This window comes from Myodes glareolus, chromosome 9 (assembly GCF_982192425.1).
Source record: "Myodes glareolus chromosome 9, mMyoGla1.1, whole genome shotgun sequence".
In the NCBI taxonomy this organism is placed as follows: Eukaryota; Metazoa; Chordata; class Mammalia; order Rodentia; family Cricetidae; genus Myodes; species Myodes glareolus.
In genome coordinates this window covers 39,527,717-39,550,315 of record NC_142034.1, presented here as the reverse complement: position 1 = coordinate 39,550,315, position 22,599 = coordinate 39,527,717, and the positions used below count along the sequence as shown (strand labels likewise).

The 22,599-nt window shown below is 43.1% G+C and overlaps 1 protein-coding gene and 1 pseudogene across 1 annotated transcript; one reads left to right on the top strand and one right to left on the bottom strand.

The window, feature by feature from the left end:
• The window catches only part of LOC148120837 (golgin subfamily A member 5 pseudogene), a 107,073-nt pseudogene that overhangs the window by 53,854 nt on the left and 30,620 nt on the right, over positions 1-22,599 (top strand).
• LOC148120840 (schlafen family member 1-like) lies at positions 5,717-17,008 on the bottom strand. The gene is made up of 2 exons (XM_087910190.1): positions 16,726-17,008; positions 5,717-12,452 (listed from the first exon to the last, which is right to left on the bottom strand). The coding sequence occupies exon 2, from the start codon at positions 12,425-12,427 to the stop codon at positions 11,264-11,266; it is 1,164 nt and encodes a 387-aa protein (XP_087766316.1). The 5' UTR covers positions 12,428-12,452; positions 16,726-17,008; the 3' UTR covers positions 5,717-11,263.

Genomic DNA, 22,599 nt, shown 5'->3' with positions numbered 1-22,599 from the left:
CACCAGACCTCATTACAGATGGTTGTGAGCCACCATGTGGTTGCCGGGAATTGAACTCAGGACCTTCGGAAGAGCAGGTAATGCTCTTAACCACTGAGCCATCTCTCCAGCCCCCTGAATGACAAATCTTTACAGTGTACAAAAGCATTATCACACAGCACTCCTCTCTGTATAGACCTCTAGACCCCTGTGGTTAACTAGTGGCTAGCTCTGCCCTCTGACTCCAAGCAAGATTCATTTGTTAGAACACAAACAAAATATCACACAGCAATAAACTGTGTCCATTGGTTTCTCTTGTGGTCAGACAGGGTCTCAGGTAGCCCTGGCTGTCCTTGGACTGTCTGTGTTACCAGCAAGGACATGGAACTCCTGTTCCTTCTGCAACCCTTTCCCACCATGTGTGTCCAGGTCTGGCTGGTTTTCATTTCAGTTTTTTTTTTTTTATCATTAATGCCTTTTAGTTAGTTAATGCTCAAAATAAAGGAAATCTTCTGCAGCTTTCATACATGGATAGATTTGTACCTTGTTCATTACCGTCCCTCATATCTGTCTCCTCCCCCACTAGTCTCCTAATTAACTTCCTTCTTCCTTCATATCATACATGCCAATCTACATTCATAGATGAGAGACCCGTGTGTTTCTTTCCCCTTCTTGTTAGTCTCTTCTCCCTCACCCTATCTTCCCCTTTCCTGTGTGTCTTTTTGCCTGTCTGTGTACATGCACGGGAATGTGGAAGTGTTTTGTGAATGTGTGTGTGTGTGTGTGTGTGTGTGTGTGTGTGTGTGTGCGCCCATGCGTGTGTGTATGTGCACATGCATGTGTCTCTCTTTGTGTTTGTATGTTTCATGTTAAGCATGCATTCAACCACTGTACTTTGCAGCGCCATCTCTTGAGTAATTTTATCTTTGCCTTCATACACACTTCAATTTAATGTCTACACTTGCCAGATTTGGTTTACTATTTTGTAAGTGTTTCAGTTCCCCAAATTTTCAGCTTCATCATTGTCCAAATGAATCAGCAAGGAACATTGCTGGGTTCTCCAGCAGACAGGGCTGAGACAGAGCCAGTTCCACTGATCTCTCCCTGGGGCTGAGCAGGATGGTGAGGGTCAAATAACCCAGACCCAAACCCCACCTCCCTGCCGGCCACCTAGGAGAAACACACACTGAGCTGGGAGTCAAAGCAGGATCTCACTTTATTGCATCAGGGCAGGAACTTAAAAAGGGCTGAAGTACTGAACAGAAGTCTTGGGATGAGGTGAGGTGGAGTGAAAAATAAGGGCCAATAATATCCTGGCACGTCAGAGGTGGCTGGGCAGAGATGGGCCTAGATCAGGCTGACTGAGTCACTCCTCTCCAAACTCAAGTTAGGCTTAGGAAGTTACACTGGGCCTCATCAAACTCAAGTTAGGCTTAGGAAGTTACACTGGGCCTCATCAAACTCAAGTTAGGCTTAGGAAGTTACACTGGGCCTCATCAAACTCAAGTTAGGCTTAGGAAGTTACACTGGGCCTCATCAAACTCAAGTTAGGCTTAGGAAGTTACACTGGGCCTCATGAGGCCCAACAGAACACGTCAAAAACCTTCTGCTCAGGGTAGGGATGGAGCTCAGAGGTAGAAGATTTATCTAGTATGTGTGAAGCCTGGTGTCATTAACCAAACGCATATGCACACACACAAGGAGAGGGAGAGAGATAGAGAGACGGAGACAGAAATACAGACAGACAAAGACCGAGAGATCTGGTTCTTTCCTGTGACTTCGTGAGTTTGGTTTGGGTGTGATCTGCAGCCTCCCCTGGAATAGCCTCTGTGTGCCTTCTGTCCCTTTCATTACGTTGTCACAGGGGAAAATTGTTTGTCTTTCATCTTGTTTTCTATCTCCAGAGCTTAGATTTGTAACCACTGAGAACATTCTCTCTGGTCTCCAGCAGCCAGTGAGAGCATGTGCTGACCCGTGGAGTGGCCAAATGGCTTCAAGACATGAAGAGAAAGCAGATGTCTCCTAGTCTGAGTGCCAGGGTTAGAGGGTGTGTCTTCCGGAGCCGTCCCGTCCACACTGGCTTTTCACCTTCACCTTCACTGTCCAGATATGAGTGTGAATCTCTTGTCCCCGTGTTTTCTTCCCCCACGTATCACAGGCCAGTGAGTCTGTGACTCTTGGAGGAACTTCACATCCCTTAGAACAGCGGATCTCAAGCTCTGGTTCTCGACCTCTTTGGAGGTTGAGCAATGCTTTGAAAGAGTTCACTTAAGACCATCGTAGAACAAAGATATTTATATTATGATCCATAGCAGTAGCAAAACTACACTTATGAACTAGCAAGGTTATGGGCACACACCTTTAATCCTAGCACTTGGGAGGCAGAGGCAGATGGATCTCTATGAATTCAAGGCCAGCCTGGTTTATAGAGTGACTTCCAGAACAGGTAGGACTATTACACAAAGAAACACTGTCTCAAAACAAAACAAAACAAAACAAAAAGGCAAGAAATATAATTTTATAGTTGGGGGTCACCACAACATGAGGAACTGTATTAAAGGGTCATAGTGTTAGAAAGAATGAGAATACTGCATTAAAAGATTTCTATATGCACACTATCCTGATAACTGGTGATAATGGCCTTTATTCTCAATGTCTGTCTGTCTGTCTCTGCTAGACTTTCTGTCTCTCTACACCCGCCTTCACCTCCTCTATTTAAAAAATTCTTTCTTATTCTTTGCCCTAACAGGCTTCAGGGTCACAGCAATTCTCCTGCCTCACGTTTCTGGGTGTTGAGATTCAAGCATGAACCAGCTTGCGGTGCACAGTTTCAGCTTTGTTCACTAATTCTGGGAGAGAACTTCCTGAGTCTTGTCAGGGCAATTTCCACAACTGTACACCCTTGTGGGTGCTCCTCACATCTGTGGTTAAACTTTCAAAAGTTGTTTTGTGGGTTATAGAGATGGTTCAGCAGTCAGAAGCACTGACTGCTCTTCCAGTGACGCCGCAGTATTAAGAGCCACATAGGTAACTGGGGACCCAGCAGGAACTTCAGCTGATCTTCAACTGAAACTCTCAGGGTCATGGAGGGTACTAGAACACTTAAGTGGATAGTCAAGGAGATGAACTGACTGATTCTCTGAGTGGCTCCAGCAATTTTGCTTCTTCTTGTTAGTTTTGCTTTGTTTTGTTTGCTTTCTTTATTTCCTTACTGGAAAACATTTCTTGAGCAACTCAGAACTATTGAACACATCAGGTAAGCTCTCTACCTGCCCCATTCCTCCTGGGTTGCTGACTATTTCTCTCTTTTAGTCACAGCGGTCTGGGAGGCTGAGGTAAGAGGATTGCTGCACGTTGGAGGCCATTCAGGGCTACACAGTGAATTTAAGGCTAGTCTGACCTACACGGTAAGCCATTGTCTGAAAATGCTTTAAAATACCGCTTCCAGTTCTGTGAAATGCCAGTTCTGTGTTGGAGCCCGTGTGGCTCCAACATAAGTATCTATTTTCCCTGATTGGACTGGTATGGAGGCATAAGGAATAACCAGACAGAACTTACACCATTATTACAGAAAAAGGCATCTCAGGCTTCCTCCTCCTGAAGCTCTCCCGTTTATTTTCCAGCCAGCTTTTATATCAACACATAAACTGAGCGGGGAAAATACATCAGCATCAGTCATGTAGGCAACCAGGTGAATGGCCTTTTGTCAAGTCCTCATCTACCTGTCTGCTGAGTATGCTAGCTGTCAGGTAGGCTTGAATTAGCATCTCTATAAAGCATCCTCTAAATTACAAAGAAAGGGAGCAGCCAACATCCTGACCTTTGTCAGGCAGAGAAGGCCTGTCTGCAGGGCTATGTGATCTTTTCGGATCAGCCCAATGGCTTCAGAGCCTGGCTGCTATACCAATAAGAAATATGGGCCTACAATCCATTCTCTTATTAATTTTAATAACTCCTGTGCTTTTGCAACAGGACAGATGGATCATGCCTGGCTTGGGCAAAGTCCTCTTCATTTACCCAAATTTTCTCGTCTTTGGAACAGGCATTCATATATGCGAGCCCCTGTCTTAGGCATTAGGGGAGAAGAGGCTTCAAAACCATCATTGATGCTGATCTCTGTAAAGAAAAGAGATTAGTGGAGAGAAATATACTTTTTAGGCCCTGTGTATCAGCCATATCTTTTGTCAGGATATATCATAATGCTTTATGAATAATTATGCTCCCAAAGTCTATAGTCTCCTATTTTAAAGGAGAGTAGAATCACCTGAGTTGAAAATGTTTCTTCCGCTGGTACAGAACATCACTTAGCTCTCAGCATTCTCAGCATATGCATCAACTCTCAACATTTACCATCATAACCTCTTTTTTAGCAATTTCCAATCGCAACCATTTATAATCATGATTTTTTTCACATTATCGGTTAATACCGATCTTTTAATTTTTTATATCATAATTTTATATCTAGCCGGTCAATACCAGCGCTCCAATTATTTATAATTTCATATTTAGCCGGTCAATACCAGCTTTCAGTCATCATAATTTCATATCTAGTTGGTCATTACCAACTCTTCAATCATCATAATTTCATATTTAGTTGGTCAGTACCAACTCTTTAATTATTCATCATTTTATATTTAGTTGGTCATTACCAACCCTTTCATATTCTTTTTTTTTTACCATAATTCTATATTCTTTTTGGTCATTACCGATGTATTTAGCACCATTGGTCATTATCAGATCTTTTCCATCACCTTATATGTAGCTGTAAATATCAGGTCATTATCATTAAGAGTATAATACCATTTGCTGTTATTAAATCCCATTTTCAGTCACTGTGCAGCTGTTAAACCCTTAGTCTGTCCCCTTGTTAAGTGAAGAGGGGTTTTTGTCATTCTTTATTGAGTCTTTCTTTCCCTGAGGGGAAAGCTTAGGTATTAGTTCTTAGGTTTAATATTTTATTTAAAATGAGTTCTGTGTCTCATAAACCGAGAACATTCAAATGTTCAGTTTGTGTCTTCATTCTAAAGCAACAGGTTCCATACCACAGCCAGCTGCAGACATCACAGTCAGCTCATCTCAGCAGGATCTCTTGGTCTGAAGTCTCCCTGCAGCGATGCATGTTGGCAGCTGCAGGTCAGGATCAGGCTCCTCTCTATGGGCTGGGTTACTGGTTCCTCATGGAGCTCTTTTCATTTAGTTTCTTCTGCTGGGCGGGTGTCAGCTAAGCTGTCCTCAGGTCCGTTGTCCCCTTTAAGTATTTCATTTAGAGGCTCGAGGTCTCCTGTAGGAAACCTTAAATAAGGCCTTAGCCATTGTATATTTCCTAACAACCTCTGAAAGTCATTAAGAGTTTCTTAAGTCATCCTTCCTAATTTTTATCTTCTGAGGCTTAATTTCTTTGGGGTTTAACACATGACCTAGATATTAAAAAGGTGGGTGCCTCTGTACTTTCTCAAGAGCAACAATTAACTCTGCATGGCTTAGGCTCTGTTGCAACAATCCATCATCAGACAAACCAAATCCGTCTTCTCCTCTCTCTCTCTCTTTTTTAAAGACCTCAACATAAAACCAATAATATTTAACTTCATAGAAGAAAATTTTAGAATTAACATTTGAATGTGCTGGTACAATTCTAATATAGCCTTAGTGGCATATATATTGAGAGAAACAATAAGATCTCTTGAACTGAGAAGCTTTCGTATAGCAAAGGACATAGTCAACAAGACATAATAGCCTATAGAATAGGAAAATATCTTTATTAATCATTAATCCATTTTAAAAACATAAGGACTCCAGAAATTAGTCATTAAAAGAACAATTAATCCAATCAAAATATATGTTATAGACCTAAACTGAAAACTCTCAATAGATGAACTTAAAATGACTGAAAGACATTTAAAAAATGCTCAAATATAACATCCTTAGCCACTGGAGAAATGTAAATCAAATAAATCTGAGACTCCATCTTATCCCTGTAAAAATGACCAAGATAAAAAATATTGCTCATAACTTATGCTAAAGAAAAATTCTTCCATTGCTGCTGGAAGTGTAAACTGGCACAGTCATTTTGGATCCTAGTATGTCGAATCCTCAGAAAATTAGGCAACAAACTATCTCAAAACTCAGCTATATCTCTTTTGGGCCTATATATAAAAGATGTTCAACCATATCATAAGGACATGTGCTCAATCATGTTTATAGCAGAATCATTTTATCATATATAGAATCTGAAAACAACCCAAATGTATCCTGATAAATGAGATAACCATAAATATCTTAAATATCTTTGAGTAACTCTAATTATGCAAATTGAAAATCCTATATAATAAGAATTTTAAATCTTTGAAGAAATTTAAGCCATCCGATAACGGAAAGATCTCCTAATCTCTTGTAAAGACAGCACCAATATAGCAAAATTGACAATATTATTGAAAGCAATCTACAAATTTAATGTAAATGCCCATTAAACTTATAACAAAATTGTTAGACTTCGAAAAAAAAAAACAATCCTCCATCTTATGAGAAAAGACAAAAACTCAGGATAGCCTAAACAATCTTAAAATCCTGTACAATCAAGGAACTTTTAAATATATTATAATCTTTGACTTTAAACTTCATTACAGAGCCATAGTATTGAAATCAATCCATCTTGGATACGAATTCACCTGTCTACAAACAGCAGACTTTTGACAAAGAAGCAAAATTGTGAAATGGAAAAGAAGAATTTTTAACTTGCTTATCTCAGAGGCTACCTTAATTTAAACCTGTCTTTTTTCTTTCAGTGGAAGCTGTGCTGCACGGCAGGTTAGGACATAGGCTCACTGTCTGTTAGACTGCCTTTCCGAACTGAGGCAGGCGGATTTTTAACTATCCCTTTTATTTTAACTTGTAAATTATAAAATTAGGAGAATTTTTGAATCCTCTCCTCTGTTCTATAGACTGTGTGAGGTTAAATTTGTTCTCTATATTTACTCTTGCTCCTGCTTGTCTTTTACCTGCAGGTGAGTTGGATTAGCTGGCTACTGTGAGCATGTGGCTATTCAATCTCAGCGGTAATTAGGTGATTTCCGGGCCAAAAGTCATTTTTTTTTATCTTTCCTACTCGTTTAATAAGCAATAAAAGTTGCAATTTTGTATCTATCATATTTACAGATTTTCAATAACTCTGCCATTATTTCTGTTCTATTTTCATTTCCTTTAGTTATCAACGTATATAGTTGAATATTTTTTTCTTATCCCATATTTTTATATTTATAAGTTTTTACTCCCGATTTAAATTTTGTTTTGCTTTTTTATTTTTCTTTAAATTCTGATCTCTGTCTCTGAGGGCTCAATACTCATATATCCACCGATTTTTTTTGTGGGTTTCTCGTGCCTGGTCCCTTCTTCCTTGCTTTTTGGGGTGCGTGGATCAGCCTCGCCTTCTCCTCCATCCTTTGTCTGGTCTCCTTTGGGCTTTAGCGGTCAGCATTCATGGTCTCTCTCGTCCTGTCCCTTTTTTCCGGCTTTTCACAGATTTTAGCAGTCAGTACCATTTTGTCTTTTGTCTCGGAGGTTCAGTAGTCAGCACCACGTTGCTGGGCACCATTTCTGGACATAACAAGGTTGCTGTGCTCATAAATTCACAGCAGCTGTGAGCATCTGCACACGACCCACACAAGATCCAGCCAGTGAATAATTGCAGTGTGGATGGGGAGGTAGTCATGAGAATGCATCCTAGAGAAGCTGTTGGCAACTGATGGATGCTTGAGGGGTGGAGTCTTAGTTAAGGTTCCTATTGCTGTGATGAAACACCAAGTCCAAAGCAAATTGGGGAGAAAAGGGTTTATCTGTCTTACGCTTCCACATTGTAATCCTTAGTTGAAGGAAGCTAAGACAGAAACTCAAACAGGGCAGGAACCTGGAGGCAGGAGCTGATGCAGAGGACAAGGATGAGGACCATTTACTGACTTGCTCCCTATGGCTTGCTCAGTCTGCTTTCTTATGAAACTCAGGGCCACCAGACTTGGAATGGCCCCACGCCAATGGACTGGCCTTCCTCTATCAATCACAGATAAAGAAAATGCCTACAGGATAACTGACAGCCCCATTTTATAGAGACATTTTCTTAATTGAGGTTCTCTCCTCTCAGATGACTAGCTGGTGTCAGGTTGACTTAAACTATCCCACACAAGGGGTGATCATTTTTGCTCAGAGATGTGGCTCCTTGTAGCTCGCCCATACTTAAGCAGGCAGCACTTAGTGGTTTCAGTGGATTATATTTTAATGAGATGCAGTGGAGATGGGAAGGGCGCGTCTCAGGAGAGGCTGGAGCTTGATATGATCAAGATACATTGCTCATATGTAGGAAATTGTCAAGAAATAGAAAACTTGTGTTTGAAAATACTAGAATAAAATCAACAGATATCTTCCCCTCTCTCCATCTACTTGCTCTGGTCCATTCCCTAGAGGATAATAACAGTTTACTACATATGTAACTTGGTGCAATCATGAAACAAAACTGTGGAGATTACTGAGAACAAAACCCACCACAGGTTGCATTTGCACTAATCCTGTGTCGAAGCCTGAAAGAATCTAAGTCTGTAGATGACAGGGAAACTGGCACATCCATGTCACCTGGAGAACGTTCACAATAGACCAGATGTGGAATTAGGACAGTGCGCATCAACAGAGGACTTGATAAAGAAGCTCTGACATCTGTTCACAACAAGGGTTTACTTAACCACAACAAAAATGAAGCGATGCTCTCTTTCCCAGGAGAGAGGCTATAGTTTGAGATTATTTTGTTTAGTAAAATGGGCCAGACCTGGAATAAGAAATATGGATCATCTTCTCTGTCTCTATCTCTTTCTCTTTCACTCTTTGGTTTTTCAAGACAGGGTTTCTCTATAGCTTTGGAGCCTGTCCTGGACCTAGCTCTTGTAGACCAGGCTGGCCTTGAACTCACAGAGATCCTCCTGTCTCTGCCTCCCGAGTGCTGGGATTAAAGGTGTGCGCCACCACTGCCCAGCAGGATCATCTCTTATATGCAAAATTCAGATTTATTTGGAAAAACAGGACCAAAGGGAAGGAGGAACATAGAATAAGAAGAGGAGGGGGCAAAAGGTTGTGGGAAAGGATAATATGATGGAAGGGGCAAGGGGAGAATGCAGTGAGAAAGGGATTATAAGTAAGAAAGGTTTGCTATAGAATGCTCGTCTCTGAGATTTCCATGGAAGCATGTTTCTTTCCTACAGGGAGGGCACCTTGCCTGGGGGAGTTTTCATCTCCTGTTTCTAGGAGAAAGAATTAGATCGTCTCTCTTGCATCTGCAGCTCTTCAGTTGCTTTAAATCAAATAATGTCAAACAGTACGTATTGGGGTAGCATTTGCTACCACTGTCTAGTAACCTTTGGGCAGGCAGGGATCTGCTTACGGACCTCCTGCATTCTGTACCTGTCAACTGCCACTCTTCACAGAGGACACAGTTGTCACAGGTGCCATCTTCTCACAGTGACCTGTGGGGAAGACAACATGTCTCTCTTGTATTGTCCTGTGGTCGAGTGCCCTGGAGTGTTGGAATCCTCCCATGTCCTGGATTTTAAGACTTAATGAAGTAAAGTGCTAATCCACCAGCCTCTTCCTCTCCCACAGGCCTGATCTCAGGCTACAGAAAGCCCGCATTGCCAACCCCTCACTGCTCAAAGGCACCAAGAACCTGCTGTGCCTGGGCTGTGACCTGGAAGATGCTTTGTCTGCAGAGTGGGAAGGGGCCGTGGAACATCAGCCCTGGGTGGCAGCAGGTGGAATGTGCCCATGACGAAACTCAGCTAAGTTGCTTCTGTGCATGGAGACAAAAAAAGTGAAAACCAGCTGCGATCTGTCTGTTGGATCAGGGAAGAACAAGAATGGGTTCTCTTTTATGGTTCTCTGTTTTTAATCTTCTGTAGTGCGGTACTACAGAATTTTTGATGACAACTGTTTTTAAATTTCTTAGTGTAGATAATGCATTTCTCTGAGCATCTCCTTCTATGTAAGTCACTTGGGTAAATGTTAGGTTTTAGAGAAAAGGTTGTGGCACTTAAGAGGAATCCATTTGGCTGACATAAAATACTATAAGTGCGTTCCTTCTTCTCAGCATAAATCAGGCAACTACTGTCAACACGGAGCTGCACTGTAGTAAGAGGCTGCTTGTTTGTTCCCGGCTGTTCAGCTCCGAAATAACCACCCAGAAATTAAATTAAATTACTGCTTGGCCCATTAGTTCTAGCTTCTTACTGGCTAACTCTTACATCTTAATTATCTGTGTATCGCCACATGGCTGTGGCTTACCGGGTAAAGTTCCGGCTTCTGTCTCCAGTAGGGTTACATGGCTTCTCTCTCACTCTGCCTTCTTTCTCCCAGCATTCAGTTTAGTTTCCCCGCCTAGATCTCTTCTTCCCTGCTCTGTTATAGGCTCAAAACAATTCTTTATTAATATATCGTAATCATAGCACACAGAGGGAAATCCCACATCACTGCATGCCACTGCTTGTGCTGTCCAGGGAGACAGAAAGGCACGGAGGCTGACACTGACTTTGGGATCGGGCAGCCTTGGTTTCAGATCCTGGAGGTAAAATTTATTAGTTCCATGATTTTCTGTAGGAATTTTAAATTTTAAATCAAAACTTTCTCATCTCTAAACGAGATCTAATTAGGCCCAAATCAATGGACAGTTTCTCATGAAGAAGATTGTTTCCTGTGAGCACATTGCTGAGGCTTTTTTTTGTTTATCTATGTATTTATTGAAAAGCTGTGGAAAAGAAGGTGGGAGGCTGGCGAAGCAATGGGAGCTTGGGAGGAGATGACAGCAGGTGCCAGAACTGGGCAGGCTCAGGGTTGCTGGTGCTGCTCTGGCCTCATTGGAGGGTTCTCTTTTGCAGACATGACACACCGCAAGGTACTTTTCTCATCATAAACTCTAGGGCTGTGTGTTGTCTAATAATGTGACTGGAAGGGAGGACGGTTCAGGGAGAGAGTCAGTGAGAAAGATGGGGAGAGAAACAGCAGCAACCGAGGCACAGATTGCTGAAAGAAATGCCTACTGCCTGAAATGGAGCTCAAGTGGGAGATGCTGGCACTTTCTTTACACATGAACAGAGGTGGTTGATGTAATACCCAGGGTGAGAGGGATCTGTGCCCCAGGTAGGTGGCAGGAGCAGTTGAGACTTCAGCTCCACTGTTGATCACTGAGTGGAGTCAGAACTAATGATCTTGTCTCAACTTCCAAAGAGAAAGTCTTCCAACTTCCCAAGCTAAATGTATTCTAATTGCTAATCCCCCTTCCTGACCCTGGCCTGCTAGACACTAAGATCTTGGCCCATTCCTCTGAGGTAATTCTCTTCACTTGCTTGTCTTCCACGTGCCAGGACTCAGGCTCTGCAGCGAACACAGCACAGCAGAATCTCTCCACTCTGAGTGCACACACATATGAGCACACGGCTCCCTGTCTGAGGACTGGGATGAATTTGCATGTGTACTTTATCTTCTCCTGCTTCTCTTCACAGAAGTGAGTGACAGGCAGCTTTCGGATGTACTTCTCTATTTCACTCTCTAGAAAAGCAGGCGTTATCTTCTCTGCTTTAAAACCAACAATTTGCTTTTCTTTTTCATCTAAACCAATGAACAAATATCCTCCGTCTGTGTTGGCAAAAGCAGACACAGTTTTAGGGAGAATTTCTTTAACTCGCTTTATGAGGTTATCTGTGTTGTATGATTTATACTCAACATTCTTGGATTCGCTAAAAAAGAATTTTTCATTTTCTGTGAGTTCTGCCCGTTTAAAAAAATCCTCAGCCCGCTCTTGCACATGCAGTTCTTCTTGCACGTGGAGCTCTTCTTGCCCCTGGAGTTCTTTTTGTCCGCGGATACAGAGGTCTCCTCGCACATCTTCCCCAGGCCTTTTGTCAGACAGCATTGTTTTTATTGGAGATCTTAATCCAGGGTCCTCCAAGTCTTTGAAGAATTGCAGGGCGGTACACAAGTCCATTTGAACACAGGAGGCCCCATTTCTCATGTACAAATTGGTTGCAACGGTGGTAGGCTTCAAATCAGAGTTACTCAGACTGCGTGATTTCACACAGATAAAAATGCAGCGTCCTTCCTGTTTGAAGTGTAGATGGTTCTGAGCAAGTGGCAGAATACCCTTGAAAGAGGTCTCCAAATCTTCTCCTATTCCGTGTTGGTTGTAATTATAGTCTTCATTTTCAATATGAGCCTTGACCTTACCTCCTTGGGAATTCAGCAGAGCACACACAGCTACTAAAATGGTTTTTTGCTGTTGTTTCCTGCAACGATTCTGCGTTTCCTCCATACCTTTTTGAATTTCCTTCCTACTTTTTATTCCAAGAGTGACATCTCCTACATTTAGAACCAACTCAGCAGCGGTGCTTTCAGGGTCAATGGTGATGTTCTTCTCCACAGGATCCATTCTGTTCCCAGACGGAAATTCTTTCCTGGAAGACAGGCAGAACCTTTAGAATAAGGCTGAAGAGGATAGAGCAAATTCTATACTGAGAAACTAACAGCAAAATTGTTCGCTGGGTGAGTTCCATGGCACTGCTCAGTGTGTAGGTGGGGGAAGAGGCCATTTGGAGATAGATAATTGGCCATGATAGCGCATGTATGTAGTGACTTCTCAGGTCTGTTACTATCCTTCGTTATGATCCATCTGTATTTTAGCTTCATCTTATCAGCGATTTATCTCCTTCTTAATATTTAACATGATACAACTTGAATTCTGTGTCTTTCAATAAACTACAAGGGCAATTTACCTATGTTTTTTTCTTAAAGAAGTAAAGGTTTACTATAAAGCCACTGATACTTTTTCTTGAATAATTTCAGATGTTCATCCCTTGGAACCTAGGGACACAGAACAATAGAAAAGGGAATTTATTTTCTTTCTTTCTGGGAATAAATTTCAGTCACAAACTTTGGCCATTGATCTTAGAGAGGACAAACCGGGTTGTGGTCGTCTCTTCCTATTAGACTGTCGCGTATTTCCAGGGAGGTGTGATTCTTACAGTTAAAACAGAATCACTAGGCTTCTTTCCTTTCAAAGTTGATGCTGTAATTACTACTCCTGTGGTCATGAAGCCTCTGGGAGGTTACCAGGTCAACAAGGTAGAACCATCTAAATAGTTCCAGTGTTCTGATAAAAGGAACTCCAGATAGCTAAGCTCACGCTGTGCATCATGTCCCAGAGAGACGCTGGCAGTCTTCAAAGAAAAGAGGGTCGTCACTAGAGCCTGACCACCATGGCATCTTCATTTTGACCTCCTGCCTCCTACACTGCAAGGGGAACGTCTGGATTCCTATTCCACCAAGCTTGTGTCACTCAGATCAGGCTGAATGGCATAAGGCGGTCAGGCTGGGGCTCTGTGCCTCTCACCCGCCAGTGTTTTCCTTTTAGGAGCCAGCAGGGTCCATTTTTCTGCAAATGGAAAATAAAATGATATGGCACCTTTTAACTACGTTTGTTATTGCTGTTACCTTAAGATCTTATTTTTTTATTTTGTGCTTGTGGGTATTTTGCATACATGTGTGTCTATTACCATGTGTGTGGTGTTCATAGAGGTCAGAAGACAGCATTGAATTCCCTGGAACTGGATGCTTGTGTGTAGGTAGGTGCTGGAAACAGATTTCTGGTCCTCTGCAAGAGCAGCCAGTGCCCTTAACCATGGAGCCATCTTTCCAGCCTGAGATCTCCCAGTTTTGAAACTGGCTTCTTAATTGGGCATACATTTTGTTGCCGTCAACCTCTGACTTGTAATTCAGTGGGTCTCTGGTTTTTAATGTTTCTGTGGGAGAAAGAGTACTCAGGACGGTTTTCCTTGTTTTGTTTTTTTTTTCCTGCCTAGTGTGGGCTTTAACTCCTAAGCAATCCACCTGCCTCAGTCTCCTGAATAACTGTGACCGTAGAAACGTCCTATTACTATTACCTTAGCACTAAAGTTAATTTACTGGCGATTGTTTTAAGTTTGCATCTATGAGGTTCTTCCTGCTATTGCTATGGGTGGATGATCATGTAAAGTGTAACAGCATTATAAAATGAGTCCCAAGGAAGTGGGGGATCCTCGGTGAAAGGACACTTGCCTGATATGTACTGTGCCCAGCCTATACATAAAGTTGAATTATATTAAATGGTTTCAATATTTTACAGACATGAACACGTCGTCTTTTGCCATCCTATATAAAAGTGAAGGAGAGAATTTGGAATCTTGCTTTTCCATGGGGTCACATATTATTCACAATCAAGTTTGTATAATTATCACAAACTATTCTTTAAAAAAGACTCTAATCCGCTGCCCAATCCCACATGCCACATTAATGTGAGAGTAAGGAGCCCCCTGTTATTCCAACTATACTAGCATCATGGCTCAGTATGACTGAGGTTTGGGTATGCTAATCACATCTGATTTTCTTTAAGCCCAAGAGTTCTCTCATGGTGTCCCTAGTCCTATACACAGCATAGTTCAGGCATCTATAAAGATCTGCTGGATGGGGTGGGAGGCCAGAACAAGAAGACAAAATAGGGATAGATCCAGAAAGTATGAAGTGGAACTCTGAAGGAGCAAAATCATGTGATGAAGGAGTTGGAAATCTGGAAATGAAGATTTAGTCTAAACCATGAGGCCATACTGGGCTTCTGTCTCAGGTCTGTAAACTGGCAAAACATCATCTGAGTACATACAGCTATGTGCATGGAGAGAGAAGCTTTGGAAATCAGAACCACTGGGTCCCCTGATGGACACCTAAGCATTTGGAAATGAACTAGAAAATGGTGCCCTAGAGGATGGCATCAGTTTTTGCTCTACCAGGTTTATCTTGGCCAAGCCCATAGAGCTGCATCTAGTGCCCCTTGGAGATCACACTGTGATTGCAGACCTAGAACCAGCTGCACCATGCACAGCAGCCCTTAGGGTTGCTTAGGAATGCGAAGATGTTTTCCTGACAGATCTTCATTCAGAGAAGCCTTCAGGGGAGAAAACTTTGACTTGACCTCAAGACATTCTAGAGGAAGTGATGCTGAAGCTGAAGTCCTGACTCCTGGCAGGGGAACACCAATGGGACACAACCATCCGTGCTTAAGTTCACCGCTCCACAATAGTCTCAGTGTGACAGCGCTCTGCCCAGACAGCAGAGAGAGATGTCTGCTTCTGCCGTGCTGAACTTACTTCTCCTTATCATAACAAGTTAATGTTGGTTAGATCCTATTTCCTCCATGGGATGCTGCCCCAAACTTGGGACCAGTTTCCCTGAGGACTTTCCAGATGATATCTTCACCCCAAAGCAAGGGGAAGCGGGGAGTCAGGGGATTGGGGTTGCATACCCTGTCATCTCAGCACTTGCAAAACTGAGTCTAAAGACAACCTGGGCTATATTTTAGCAAGATTCTGTCTGCCACAGTCTGCTTGCAGGGTAGGCATTGGGGTAGAGAGCTCTTAGGAGAGGGAGACAGGAAGACCAAAGAAAAACAAAACCGAAAGTCTTGTAAGATCACGGGAAATGCAGTTTCATTTCTGCCTAGTTAGAAGCTGCAGCCCCACCCTGTTCTATTCATTGCTGAACAGTATCTGTTCATCATTACCTCCCAGCACCCCCCCCCCATTCAGCACCTTGTTTTAAGCCAGCATCCCTAGTCCACTTCCCAACATCAAAAGGGGCAGGAACCATATCTCACCCCAAAGTGCTGAAGGAGGATGCTCATGTAGGTGGCACATTTGAAACTCAAGGAAACTGGAGTGGAATCATCTCAAAGGGAATCTGGGGGCTAACCTGGGACCCAGGCTCTCTAATTTCATGCCTGTAACTATGAAAAATTTTATGACTTAAATTCCGACAGGCATCTACCTGGAAAGCAGTCCTCAACCAGTAAGCTGGACTCTGGAGTCCCTGAATGAAACTCACTGATCTCCCACAACATTTGAGTCTGGTGTAAACACTAGTTTTTCTTGTAAAATTCTTTAGAGTGTTTACTGGAGAAAATTCTCTCAGAGTTCACCCACAACTTTGGCTGTTGTTATCTTCAGCAGGAAATGATGGCATTCAGACAGATGTCCCTAGTTCTGCAGGCAGTGCCCTTTGGCAGGAGGGAATAAAATGGGGTGGGGACACAAGAGTGGGAGATGCTGCCTCTTGGGAAACAAATAACCCTGGCGCATTCCCTGTTAGGATGATGCTTTGCCTCTTGGAAGATCATGTTCTCATTCTAGATAAAAAATTCTCCAGGACTCTCAGGTTCTTAGATCTCTTTAGTTCTGGAATGCAGTTCCTCCCCGCCTAATGGCAAATTTCCCCTAACATTCTACCGAGTCTGGTCTCTGAGAAGATGGAGTCCCCCCTCTGAGGGACTTGGAGTCCTGCACAAGCCTGGCCTGTGCATAACCTCTTCTCCCTGCCTCTCCTCCCCTGCTTGACCCTCACAGAACCCAGGCTTCCTCTTTCAGGGAAGAGAGGCAAGCAGCCCGAGGGACTTTGCTTTCACTCCATTCTCCCTAAACTTCCTAGCCCTCAGCAGCTGTGAAGGAGTCTATGAAGATACAAAGGAGCCAAAGTTTCCAGAAAGGAGTCAAAGCAACCAGGCTCCTCTCCAGGGCTGGGTGATGCACTGGAAGCGCCCCCCACCTCACCCAAGAGCCAGCAGAGTGAATTCTGGGTGGGCATGGGGAAAGAGAGAAATAAAAGTGTTGAGATGGTGAATGGTGCCATAGAGTGTGGCTCACTTACCTACAAAGCTGCTCCAATGAATCTCACTCTGGCTTGAAGCCCTCTGTGAGTTGGCTGTGCTGTGGACACCTGCTGGACGAAACAGGAAAGCTCAAGCCTGGGACAGGCTCCCACAGCAGGGGCTTGGTGGCTGTCACCAGACTTCCTCAGCAACTGGATTTGAGAATTCCAAACTTCAGTGCTTGTGGTCGCACTAAACTTTCCTCTTTGTGGATCTTTGTGGATCTGGGCGGATTCCTCCACTCTCAGTGCTGAGTTCAGTTTTGAAGAACCTGTGATTCATCGGTTACCGTAAAACCAGGAAGTGTGAGAACTCTAAGTTCTTTGATCTCTGTCTGTGACTGTCACTGAACCTGTCAAAATTGAAGAACTGGGCTCCTAGACTTGGTTACTCAGCCTTCACTACTTCACCAGAATCCTCAGGGTGCTGTCTCTGCCCTCAGACAGAGCAGGTGACACTAGGGACAGGAAAGAACACCTGTCACAGCCTTGCAGGGAAGGAGCATGGAGAGGGAGACTGAGCCAGGGGAGGCAGAGTGGGGTGCTGGCTCACAGGGTGAAGCTGCATCTCCTAGCTTTTTGGAAAGATGGGGTTCTGTGGGAGTCTCCAAGAACTACCCTAGGCAGACAAGAATCATCTACCACTTTTTCTTTGTGCCCTGTCTTATGGTAATTATGGTAATACAAGTCTCTGACTCACAACATTTAAGAACCACCAACCAGGAGTGGGGAGAAAGGAGAGACTTTAGAGTTGAGGGGAGAGGTGAGGAAGAAAATAGAGGGAGTGAGGAGGAGGCAAGAGCTTAGGCAAAGGTGAGAGGAGAGGGGAGGCCAGGGGGCAGGAGAGAGGGTCTTCAGACACCCCAGCTGTGGGTGCCTCTCCACCATGAACCTCAGGCAGGTAAAAGAGCCTGTGGGTGACTCGAGCACCCTTGCCCAGGACACCCCAGTTGAAGGTGAAGGGAGCAGAACCGAGGCTTCTGCATCCTGCCCTGAGCTCCTCCCCCACCCAAACACCTGTAGGTAGAGTAACTGATAATTTCATAGGCAGGGTTGGATCACTGGCTACACACCTGTAGGTAGAGTAACTGATAATTTCATAGGCTGGGGATGGATCACTGGCTACACACCTGTAGTGACCGCAGCAATGCTGTCTGCATCCTGTCGTCTTCTGGACTTTCCACCACCGGAATGTTCCTGCGCTGCTGGGCCCTCAAGGAAATGGTGCCCAAGGCCTTGAATCTCAGCTTGATCTACCAACGCAAACTTGTGTCCAGGCGACCATGTGCACCTGATGGACAGGCTTCCAACACTTGACATTTCAGAATTAATCGTTTTCCTGAATCACTGAAATGTCAGTTTGCATCTCACATGTTGCCAAATATTTATTAATGTATGTTATATATCTGTAAGATATGTATACTCATATGTACATTACGAAATGTCATTCAGATTAAATAAAAATTAAAATATGTCATTTACAGGGAGGAAAACAGAAAGTATTAGAAAAAATTCTTTTTGAGAATAAAGTATTTCAGACTCAGAACTGCAAATATTGTTTCTTTTCTCATCTATATGGAACTTCACTTTATGTTGAGTGAGAACCGTGTCTAAAGGTGGGAGGAAGGGAACAAGAGAAGATGGAGAGGATATGGTTGTGGGTGAATTACAAGTGCAGGTTTGTGTGAAAATATAATGAGGCACATTGATATATATGTTGGCTAAAAATAGTTTAAACACAAACAAGCGTGGCTACCCAGCTCCTCCAGATCTGTCTGTTCAACAGCAGGAGGCATGTCTCAGAGCTCAGAAGCATCACCTCATTACCTTGGAAAACATCTGCCAGAGCAGACAAAAGCCCCATCCTAAAAGCCTTTGATATCAACTGGAAAGCACTGGGGTGATTGTCATACCCGACATGCGTCAGTCAGGATGTTGGCTCCAGTGCCACATTAGGCTTGTTGGGAGCCTGCAGCACCACTGTGGTCATTGGGCTTCTCTGCAGGAGCAACCAGCTCCAAAGTCAGCATCCAGTCGTGCATGGATTAGGATCTGATGTGCTACCTCATGAGATCCAAAAGATCTGAGAACACAGGGCCAGACAGGAGAATCCTGGGAGACCCGGAGGGACATTACCAGAGGGACTATTCCTTAATAATGCACCCCTTAATGGAGGGCAATACAGGTCTGAAGGTTAGGAGAAAATCCAAGTGACCCCACAGAATTTTACCACAATGCGGTCTTGGACGCTATATAGAAATTGGCCGGCCTGGAGGGGATGATCATACATGGATCTTAAACATGGGCTGAAGCATCCAGGAGACATGGAGTGAAGTCAGTCCTGTGCCTCCAGATGGAACAGCAGCAGAAAGTGGTTCTGGAAGGGCTGAGGGATGGCACCGCCCAGAATGTGCCACTCTGATTCATCAACATTCTTCTGGCTTCCCATCAGTCCTCATGCCCCTGTGGCCTTGGTAGCCAACTGCACGGAACCACTCATGCAAACCCATGACAGGATGCTCAGAACTCTGCTGCTGTGGCTGTCACTGCCATTCTCTGGAAGCCCTGGATGGTTCGCTTCAGCCCCACAATCTGATTCTTGTTGTCGATACGGTACTGACACAGCAAGCCTTAGTGTGCCTCCATTGGGGTTAGCAGCATACTTACTTTCAGATTTTCTACTCCAAGGCAGCTGAGAGGGTTTATATCTAGGATTATCATCTTTCCTTCAAATGATAGAAGGGAGGTAATTTTTTAAAAATTTTATCTAGAAAGGTGTTTTAACAAAAAATCCAGACAATTTTAGTAGCATGATTTTCCATGGTGTGGAAATCTTAAACAGACCCTAACACAACCCAACAATTTGCAGCATGCTGAAGGGAATTCTAGAGTCTATTTTGAAGGAAAGCCACACAGATACACATACACATTCTTTCACACACAAATACAAACATTTAATTTATGAATCTTAATAATTTCTGGGTTTTTTTTTAGCTGTAGAGGTTACTAAACTTGGGGCTAGCACATGCTAACATGCTTTTTGCATCTGATATATACCTTGAATCTAGACTGACATAGCAAAGTGTCTGTCAGTGTTTAGTCAGAAGAATACTCATAGTGCTGTATCCTGTGTTAGGGTTCACATGTCGCAGGAAGGAGATACCACAGACTGAGTGTCTTGACAGAACTCATTTCCCACAGTTCCTGTGGTTTTGGAGTCCAAGACCAAGACTGAGGCAGAGCAGGGTTCACTGAGGGCGGGGGGGGGGGCGCTCTATTCAGCAGCCAGTCATTCTGTGTTCCCATGGCCACAGGGACATAAGGAAAAGGGAGCAGGTACCCTGCCATGTCACTTCCTAAGGACATAGTCTATGTGCTGTTTCACCCTGAGGACTTTGTTTAGCCTTGCTCACCTCTTTAGTGGCACCACGCCCACTTTAGGGTGGGTGAAGACGACACACCAGTTTATAACACTGACCCATGAGACTATAACCAAAGGAAGGGAAATTCTTCTTCCAGTTCAAGAAGAATTTAACTTGAAATTAATATGCTGATGACTAATCTCCAGTGTCAACCCGATCACACTTAGATGTTTCTAGGAAACTCGACTCTGCTCTGTTGGTGAGAAACTCTCTATAGAGATTTAGCTCAGAGGGAAGATACACCTGACATGGGGTCTGTATCCCATGGCCTGGTGTCCTGGGCTGAATAAACTGGGGAAGGACAACAGGAAACCAGCATTCACTCCTCTCTGCTGCCTCAGTTTGCACACAGTAGACCTGTCTCCTCACACTCCATCCCTCATAACTAGAGGCCCTCTGGCCACCCCTCCATCCCTGCCGTGATGGACTCTGCCCTCAGGATTCTATCATGGCAACCAGCAACGTAAACAGTACAGCACTTCAGAGGGAAGCAACAGAACTAAGCTGTCATGTCATAGACGCTGATTGGCTTTGGTGGGGCTGGAGTGATTCATAGGGATCAGACCAAAGTCAACTATGTTACACTCTCAGCAAACACTTCTATGCTATGTTTAATTATTTAATACAAGGTGTTGGATTTATCTTAAGCCTCGCTCAGACACCTTATATCGCCTCTTATCAAACTTTTACTTCTACTGTCTTGTCTCCTTAGTGCTATACCCATGTGTTGACAAGCCAGGCTGAACTAGATTTAAGAATATTCAGATTCATTGGTTTTATTTCATGTGTATCGAGTGTTCTTATTGCAGGCATATCTGTCCTGCTTATGTGCATGGTGCCTGCAGAGTTCAGGAGAGAACATCATATCCCAAGGAACTGAAATTACAGATAGTTTTAGAGCTCCATGTGAGGCTGGGACCTGACTTGGATTTTTAATAAGAGAAACAAGTGCTTTTAGTCACTGAACCATCTCTCTAGTCCCACTAGACTCACTTACTTGTAAAGATATCCCTCCCCATTTCTGTTCCTCTTCAGGCTCGTATACCCTGTTAGAGTCAGATTTTTGCTCTCTATGAAAGCCTGAGATAGTAATTTTATGATTGCCCTGCTATTTCTTTTGTTGAAAATGACAATTAAATTGTATTATCACAAAACTAAGCCTCTTGGCACACAACTGTAAGCTCAACACTTGTGAAGTTGAGAGAAAAGAATCACAAGTTCTATCTTCTCCTCTGTGACTTCAAGACCAGACTTGTGAGTTCAAGACCAGACTGGACTACGCAAGACAACAAAACAAAACAAAACCGTGTTTCTTCTTTTATCATAATGTAATCTTACTCTAAATCAAACTTGGAGAATAAGTTTTGCTTTTCCCGCCCCTTTTGTGCTGTGACCCAAAGCCTTGGAGCAGGTTGCTCTGAGCCTGCTCAGGGTCTGCAGGGTTTGCTGAGCACTGGCCTCTGTGCTGTCACTGAGTCACTTATCCTCAGGACCTGAGCAGGTGTGAGTCTCTGCAGTGCCCAGCGCCCACTGTCAGGGCAGACCACGTCCTTATGAGACTGTCAAAAGTGGCCATCCCTGAAGACCAATATTTACAAGGCTGTGTGATACCCAAATCAAATCTGTTTCACAACTGTCATAGGTGCTTTGCCACTGTCCCTGCGACATGGCCTTTGCCTTGGCTTCCAGTATCAGACATTAAATCCCTGCATAGATGGGAGGGGGGATGATGTGACCCTAAATCCAATTGGAAAATGATTGGACCCTTTCTACTCACGCCATTATCACACCAAAGGGCACATGATCATTTCTATAGGAACAGAAAGTGTAATAGGTGGCTTTGATTTTTATTTCTATTATCTGATTTTACATTTAATGTTGATTCAACTATTCTGAGTGACAGTGGGATTGAGCCCATTGATACAAATTCAAATTATATTTGTTATATTGAATATGCTCCTATTTCTGTTTACAATATTTGTACACCTATGCAAAGTTATTTTGTCATATTGTACACATGCATGTTTATACCTCTGCTTAAGACATTCTGTATACTAATACAATTTTAGGATATATTTATCATGTTGCACTATACATTTTTACCTCTGACCAAGATACTTATACATTGTTTACATTTTGAGGTCATTGTCTTCATTTTCTGCACAGTTGCATAAATATTGTATAATATTCTAATATGAAGTCTTAGTCTCTAAGCTATATAGGTATTAATAATTATAGATCAATAGTCATTTGTGTTTGTCATACTTATAGTTAGACTAATAGGTTCTTTAGATATATGTAGAGATTGTATTCCACATAGATAGGTAATCTTCAACCACTTTAAAGAACTGTAGGATATAGTATTTAAATAACTTAAGGTTCTGTTGACATGAGATGCAATTGCTCCTGACAGCACCAATCTATCCCCAAGAGAGTGTTGTGCACCAGAGAC

Bases quoted from the DNA above. Each gene is read 5' to 3' on its own strand.
- LOC148120840 (XM_087910190.1), bottom strand. From the start codon at position 12,427: ATGGATCCTGTGGAGAAGAACATCACCATTGACCCTGAAAGCACCGCT.